An 8,649-nucleotide genomic window follows, 5' to 3' on the forward strand; every position below is an offset into this window, starting at 1 on the left:
GCGTCTGGCCGGCTAAATTGAATTGTCTTATGTTGCTTTTCACAACTGCTGCACACTAAGAAGTTTATCGACATCTTTACTTGTCGAGTGGCAGTCTCTGGTGAGCCTAGCCCGTGACAGCGATGCGACTGCATTGAAGATCGTGACGGAATTGGATCCATCCTCTGTCAGCGTGGTGTCTCTCCCTTTATGGACCGCCTTGATAAGGTAAAGAAATGGCAAATGAAAGTTAACTCTAATGATTAAAATATTTACATAATCAGGTCTGGGAGCAATTGGTTTACAAGAATGAAATGGCCAATGCTGCAGATGTGGAAGAAGTAACAGTTAGTCAGACAAGGTCAGTAGATTCACCACCACACCAATCAACAAAATGATATATTAGAATTTCAATCTTCTGTAGAGATTTCTGTAGGTTGCTGTCACCGGTGTGTACTGCCTTAATTTTTCTTCTTTTATTTCTTTCTAAAAAATATTTTCCGGTTAATCTAAAACATTTTATATTACTAATACTCCTCCATTTTACCCTATTAATCCGACCGTGTCTTTGCAATCCCAAACTTTTGTATATCAGTCGTCTTTTACAATATACACACTTAATAATGATACATTTCTTTGATTATCCGGTTGAGACACTGTTATAGAATGTCTACTTCAATGACTAAAACACTCTTTCAAACCATTTACCTCAATCTTTCACTCGTCGAAACGGCGACGTTGCAGCAACGACGGTGCAGCACTGAATGCACGTGCAGAGCTTTTGTTCTGATGGACGCGCCATTAACTCAAAGGATGGGTAAGGAAGGAAGTAGCCTTGCAATTGTGAGCCCTTCCCTACGAGAATGACGCCATTTTGCATCGTTTGCTTTTGTTCTCTCAAGTGCTTTTTTCAGAATAAACCAAGTTTTCTTCATTTTATGTAGACCTATCGTTTTCGTTTACTAAACAATTTACCAAACAACACCCGTGTTACATTCAAGGGCATCCTTTCTTGCATTACAAGGTCTGAATGAATTTCAAATAGAGATAGAAATCGATTTCGCTAACTCAATTAATTGATTTAATTTAACCTGAATATATAGGATGAGACAGAAATAGCCATTCGATTACCATACGCTAATCAGCTGTGTTAACTAGGTAACCTAATTTCGAAATTAAGTACAAGGTATCCTTGCAGAGTAAAAAAAAAAATCGTGTTTACCTATACTACAGAACCCAAGAGTCCTTCACGATCCGATGTCCAAATTCGATTGCGTTATTTTGAATGGAAGCCTTAAAATAGATCTGAACATTAGGTTGACAAAATGTTTACCAACAGCGTGCTTGCAAAATGCCAATGACTGCAATGCCTCATGCTTAGACATTTTTCAGTATAAAAAGGAATTGCTCGAGTAAAAGACAATCAGTGTCTGATACAGCCACTGTTTGAAAGAAACGTTTGTTTTTCAAGCATGAAGTTAATACTGATTATTGCTTTCTTTGTAGTTAACGTTACGGCATCTGATTACGCTACGAAAAATCAGTATGATTCAGGATACGCCGTTCAACCAGCTTATCCGCAACAATCGGTAAATGAAAACCAAAAATCAATTTTTAAAGCTGCGTCCTAAAATTATAAAATTGTTAGCATTTAGCTGTGTAGTCTAATGGATAACCAGAGTGCCATTTACTGATTTTGTCACCATTAATTTTGTCAGGGAGATATTTTAACTGCTCTCAGAAAAAATGGCTTTACAACGTTCGTCGAGCTGATCGTGAAGGCTGGTTTAGAAAAACGTTTTTCTGAAGCCAGTATGCTTATTTCCTAAATTACTTTTAATTAAATTAAAGAAAAATTCATTAATTTGCTACCGGTGAATATAGGACCTTTCATCGTATTGGCGCCGAAGAATGAAGCCTTCGCAGCTATCGAACCCAAAGTTCTAGCAGCCATTCTGAAGGATATTAACCTGTTGAGAGACATTCTTCTTTATCATCTGGTGCTTTTCAGGCAGCCCTGCAGTCTCCTGGCTGCCGTCTTTGTCGAACTAACTGTAAACACTGCGCAAGGTGAAGTTATGCGTTTCAACGTATACCGAAACAAAGGGCCTTCGTTTGCTACCGAAGATGTAAATAATTGAAAGTTTTAATTCGGTTTTTTTCACCAGATTTCAATTTCGTAATTTTATAGATTGCAACAGCTAACGGAGTACCACTTTTAAGAGGTATACCGATAGGTAAACACATTATCTACCCCATTGAAAAGGTTCTCAATCCGCAAGACTTATCGCCCAACAACACCATCATCAATTTTTTGAAAAGCAATAAAGACTTCTCCATCTTCCTAAGCATATTCGAAAAACTTGGCTTCGCCCAAAATAATTTCAGAGGTTAGTTTCAGTTCTTCAGGGAATCAACAGTACGACATTTTATTTATATTATTGTACCAGCTCGTCCGAAAACGACGTTTGTTCCGACCAACGCCGCATTCAAAGCACTTCCACCTGGTGTTCTCGATTCCATTTTTGCCGACCTAGACAAATTGGTTGTTCTTTTAAACATGCACGTCGCTTCTGGAACGTTTTACACAGCCGGACTCACTAACGGCCCCCTCGTCGTTTTTTCAGGCGTCCCGTTGGATATTAACAATACGCCCTGTAAGACCAAATGTCTATCATTTACTAGTAAACAACTTAATTATGTACTGATTTCTTATATTCAAATAGATGGCATTACCGTGAGCAATGCTCAAATCATTGAGCCGGACATAACGGTGTTTGAAGGAGTTGTGCACGTTATCGATTCAGTTATTAAAGTCGAAGAAACGTGCTTCAACCGGCTGTATTAATAACGCATATTTCAAATGATTGGCAATGGAACTGAAACATGGTGATAGAATTTTTTTAAAAAGAAATATACAATACCAATATTTAGTATATTGTTTTACTTACTGATGCATTTCATCGTCAATCGTTTACTCTGCTCATTCCAGTTAACTTTAATGAAGAAGAGTTGAGGTGAATTGAAGGTACAGTTTACGTATGCCGCACCAGTACCTTCCGGTAATAAGCTGGGTCTCCGGTTATTCGGGCCGAGAACTAGTCACGGTTGAATACCGCACGCACGCAGCGGAAATTGAATAAATTGGCATCAGCGCAGCATGACGCAGCTATTCGGGAACCCCTTCTTCTGCAAACTCAATCACTTTGAGCCACATCCTGGAGTATCACTGTTGCATTTCAAAGAAGAACTTTGTTCCGAATTTGCCAGCTCATTAATGTTGAAGCCAATTAGTGACATAAATAATACAGCAGAGAAATAACAGACTATATTACCGAATTAGCAGTCCTTGTTTCGTGAACCATGGGTAAGTGAGAACGATCTGCAATTAATTCTTTAAACAAAATCAAGCTGACTAGGCTAATATTTCTGAATTGGCTTGTAGATGATGCAGTGAAAATGCTTTTGTGCACCGCCGCCGTCGCCGTGCTGTGGCTTTACAAAAATGTAAATGGCTTTCTTTTTTGCATCATCCTCATAATGGTGCTTTTGATGTTTTTTTATCTTCAATCAACTGAACAACACAACAAACCGCAGCATCCTACTAGGCAGTCCGAAAGGTAAACTTTGACAGCTAAAATCGCATTACTAACGTATCGTTTAAATTGAAGAAAAATGCAATTAAAACCGATTATACAGTTGATCTTAGTAAAAAAAAGACTGTTCCTTTTACGTCGTTGACATTTGGTACGAAAAGCCAGGGCTCTTTTCTATTTTTAAACAGAACTCAGTAACGAAGCAGCAAACGACTGTTTTTACAACTTGAAACGATATAAAATAACATTATTTTTGGATGAATGTTTTGTTAGAAAATAGTTAACCGTGTACCATTATTTATAAACCTACTGTAAAGTTGTTATATGTTAAATCTGCGATTCTCCTTATGCGTTGTTCCTATCTCCTTATAATTTCCTTTCGAGTTATTTTATTTAAATTTTTTATGTTCTAACCAATTCAGTTGAATAAACTACGGCCTGCTTTTACAAAATCCCATTGGCTTACTCCTAGAGAGAATCAGATATTAATATTTAAGTATAAATTTAAAAATAAATTTTTAGCAATTATGTCGTAGCAGACATTTCAATGCCTAACTTCGAAATTTCAAAATTATTTATATTACATTATTACAGACGCACGATAACGGACATGAAATACAACTTAGATCATCCTTTAGTCCGAGTTTGGCTTCCAGACGAGGACAACAAATACGGCCATGTTTCGCTGCAAACCAACAAGTACTACATGAGTTTCTGGCCTCAGAAAAGCAGCCGCAAAAAAAGCGACATCGAAAAACTCTTGGGCGCTCCTGCCTGTATCATCTTCCATCCGGACTTTGATTGCAAGGAGGAAGGCAATAGATTTCCCGATCACAAATTACCTGTCACGATTGCTACGTGCAGCGACATGGATAGACTTTACGAAAGATTCCTCGCCTATAATGGAATAGACAAAGAGGAAGTGAACCTTAACAAAGGCTGTAACATCCGTAATCGTGACGAATTGGCGAACAGGCGTATTGAGGAAGACCTTGATAAAACAAGGTACACGTTTCTACCAAAGCTGTGTTATAAAAACGAAGAGCCATTTTATCGCAGTGGACAAAGCTGCGTCTCCTTCGTATATCACATGATCGAATGGTCGAAATATTCAGACTCCAAAACAGTCAAAATCGAATTTTTTGGAAAACTTTTTAAGTTTCTCGACAAAGTAACTGCAAGTTTCCCTTTGGAGCCACCGAAAAGAGAGGTAAGTTTCATATAATTCAATTAAAAATAAAATCAAGATATTAATTTTTCTTGTTCTTACCAGGTTTATACTCAAGTCTGGATGCATACTGTTGATGGAAGAATTGTTCAAGGCGTTGAAAGAATGATGGAAAATCAATGGACCGGAGAACTAACACACCCTAACTTGTATAAGAGACAGGTCACAACAGAACCTCTCACTCTTTCTTATGAAACTTCAACTCATGTTGAACAAGATAATACCACGAATCTCGGATTTGGATCTATATGGAAAGTTCCTGATTTCATTGAGTCTCTTTTCTGTGAACCAAAATAGGGAACAAGTATATCAATATGCATGAGTAACCTGCCCAACGATTTGTCCTGCCATGTGATAAATTAACTCGTATGCTAATTCGAGGGCAAATACAATCGTTTGGCCGAATGGCTTTTCCAGCAAGAGTATACATCTCAATCCGACTTTACATCGCAAGGTATATCAGGCATAAACATTATCTAAAACAATTGAAAAAAATTATCAATCCACAATGAGTGTGGGCAATAAACAGCACAACAGGTATATTAGGAAACAAACCAACTCAAATGAAGTTCTGAAATATCAACAAATAACGTCCATACGTTCTTAAATATCTAATACACATAACTGCTATGGTTTACTTACAGTAATCATCTTTCCAACCAATGGCCGCAACTTGACGCTCTTCTCGTTCACAGTTTTTCAACCCGGAATAACTAGCGATATTAATAACATTTCACTCGTTTAGCAACGTCTATACACAACTGGGCTGATGGAAGTTTCTATCCTTTGTGGCACTATAGTCGATAATGAGGTTCATCTCCGTTATGCGTCTAACTGCTGTTAGAAAGGTTCATCGATTTCAAACGTGCAAAAATAGGGCGTTTTGCCACGACAAAACTAAAAACGACCTTGCCCAGCGCAGTCCAGTAAAGTAAATGGGCGATTCAGTAGAAAAAAAGAACAAGAGAAAAAAAAATTCGTTTTTACAAAATGTTCTGAGAAATGGGAGGAAAAGCTTTCAACGAGAAGGAATGGATAAGAAAAAGCAATACTTAAAAACGTATCAGTCGGACACCTGGACCACACAACGTCTGCCCTTAAAAACGGGTGTGGGTTAGCTTTTTTTCTTTCTTTTTTAGGGTTATTGCGAAGGCCATCACATTAACAAAAATGTCGATTACGTAAATAAACTGCAAGAAAAAAACGCTGCAATTTTGTAAGGCTATAAAAAATTATGGCGACAGAAATTACAGAAATATTAAATAAACAAATATATTTAGCATATTGTTCCACTTACTGTTGCATTTTAATGTCATGCGTTTGTCCTGTATATTCCAGTAGCTTTTAATTAAAGAAAAATTGAGATGAATCGAAAGTAGTCTCATGATTCCGCGAAGAGAAGTCACGCTTGATACACGCACGCAGCGAATATCGAATAAATTGGCAGCCGCGCAGCGTCACGTAGCAACACGGAAGCCACTCCTTTCTGTAAACAACTTCGTGAGTCAGCGTGAGGAACACACTCGTCAATAACTGTTGCATTTCGTTCTAAATCTAGCCAAGATTTCCTGTTCTGCCAGCTTGTTACAACATCTTGAAGCCAATTAGCGAACAATACATCAATGCCAGGCTTCTATCGAGCAACTAATAAAACAATATTCAATTAACCGAATTGGCAATTCTTTTGTTTGCAGACAGCCATGGGTAAGTGAGAACGTTCTTGTTGAGTCCTAAAGTCAAATTAAAGCTTATTAGGTTAAAATTTACCCATTGACTCGTAGATGACATGATGGGAATAATTTTGCTAGTCGCCGTCGTGCTGTTGCTTTTTAAATTAATTTCCGTGTCGGGAAAAACTGAAGAACTCGATAAATCGCAGCATTCTGAGAGGCAACTCCCAAGGTAAATATTTTACAGCGTATCACTTCCGTAGCGTTCTACTTTATAAAATTGCAGTTAAAAACTTGTGTTGAATGCCGATTGTTTTTTGTTAGTAACTATCTGTAAACACTTAATTTTAACTAGAATTTTTCGAACAAAAATAGTTTATTTTCACTCGTATTTTACGTAGCTTATGGTAATGTTCTTTTTTTCTATTAAAAAAAAGGTTGGTTAATACGGGTGAAGCCCGTCAAACTGGAGCAAATAATTTAAGGGTCGACGGAAACGAGTTGGATTTCGGATTTGGTTGTTGCAGAGGAGACAAGAAAAATAACAAGAGAAAGTGATGCCGATAAAAGTGTTATGATTATCATAATTGCTTTGAATGGCAATGTTCTTCCAATTTTCTCATTTTCTTTCGTGTTATTTGTCTTGGATTTGTAAACTGGTTTGACCAAATCAAAAGTATAGTGAATATACTTGACACAAATCGTTCAGCTTTTGCTAAATCAAATTGGCCAACTCTGAAAGAAAATCAGATAGTGGTATTGAAGTATAAATTTAATTTTTAGCGACATCGAAAAACTCTTGGGCGCTCCTGCCTGTATCATCTTCCATCCGGACTTTGATTGCAAGGAGGAAGGCAACAGATTTCCCGATCACAAATTACCGTCTGTCACGATTGCTACGTGCAGAGACATGGATAGACTTTACGAAAGATTCCTCTCTATAATGGAATAGATAAAGAGGAAGTGAATCTTGAAAAAGGCTGTAAGATCCGTAATCGTGAAGAATTGGCGAGCAGGCGTAGTGAGGAAGACCTTGATGAAACAAGGTACACGTTTCTACCTAAACTGCGGTATAAAAACGAAGAGCCATTTTATTACGGAGGACAAAGTTGCGTCTCTTTCGTATATCACATGATCGAATGGTCGAAATCTGTCCATTCTAAGAAAATCACCATTGAATTCTTCGGCAAAGTTTTTATCGATATGATAACTGCTAGTTTCCCTGTGAAACCGCCAAAGAGAGAAGTCAGTTCCATGTAATTTAATTTACTACAAATTCTAGATATTCATTTTTCTTGTTCTTACCAGGTTTATGTTATGGTCTGGATGCATACTGTGGATGGGCGCATTGTTCAAGGCGTTGAAGTAATGGTGGAAATCAGCTAACCGGAGAACTTGAAAACCGCAATACATTATTTAATAGATGCCAAACTGTAAAAACGGAACCCCTTAAAGTGTCTTTTGAGATTCCAGCCCATGTTGAACAAAAACATAGTCAGAATCTGGCAATCGGGTCAGTCTGGAAAATTCCTAATTTTCATCGGTCTTCTATTTCCATGAACGATTATCATGACGATAAGGTGTATCAATTCGCATGAGTTACCTGTCATGTGATTTGCCATACGTTATGGCAAAATTGACTCAATTCAAAAGCGATACAATTGTCTGGCTTCATGGCTTTTCCAGTAACAGGATAAATAATTATTCGACCTAGTATTGCGAGCTATATACCATAAGACGAAAACATAATCTAAAAAAATTGAGCCGACTTATCAACTCACAGTGCTGGGACCACATAGCGGACCAGATATTTTGAGAAGAAACCCACACATATGTGTAAATTCACAAATAACAACAAATACCGTCTGCAAATACTAAATTGCCTTTAAATGTAAAAACTGTTTAACTTTAAGAAATGGAAACGTTTAACATCAAGCCTAACTTTCCAAAACAAATAACGGGGAACAAATAAAAAATTTTCAAATAAGCTTTTTAAAAGCGTTTCTTCCACAGAAAGGTAAACATTCTCGTGATCTACCGTTAATCACTAACGTCTCATCTACGTTTTGTTCCCCCAACGAGCGAAGCTTGCGTGACATCTGCTCAAAGGTGATAAGATTAGTAGATACAGATGGTAATCAGAAGCTTTAAAAGGTTGCTTAAACGTTTAGTTCGC

At 37.4% G+C, this 8,649-nt stretch overlaps 1 protein-coding gene across 2 annotated transcripts; it reads left to right on the top strand.

The window, feature by feature from the left end:
* Positions 1-3,192: 3,192 nt before the first annotated feature.
* On the top strand, positions 3,193-8,074 carry LOC130695570 (uncharacterized). Of its 2 annotated transcripts, none has more exons than XM_059496091.1 (4): positions 3,193-3,346; positions 3,425-3,599; positions 4,170-4,785; positions 7,782-8,074. In XM_059496091.1, the coding sequence occupies exons 1-4, from the start codon at positions 3,343-3,345 to the stop codon at positions 7,857-7,859; spliced, it is 873 nt and encodes a 290-aa protein (XP_059352074.1). In that variant the 5' UTR covers positions 3,193-3,342; the 3' UTR covers positions 7,860-8,074. The 2 variants fall into 2 exon arrangements, with proteins under 2 accessions (XP_059352074.1, XP_057374713.1); XM_057518730.2 differs by lacking the exon at positions 7,782-8,074 and adding an exon at positions 4,849-5,183.
* Positions 8,075-8,649: the final 575 nt, after the last annotated feature.

Source organism: Daphnia carinata, chromosome 7, assembly GCF_022539665.2.
Source record: "Daphnia carinata strain CSIRO-1 chromosome 7, CSIRO_AGI_Dcar_HiC_V3, whole genome shotgun sequence".
Lineage (NCBI taxonomy): Eukaryota > Metazoa > Arthropoda > Branchiopoda > Diplostraca > Daphniidae > Daphnia > Daphnia carinata.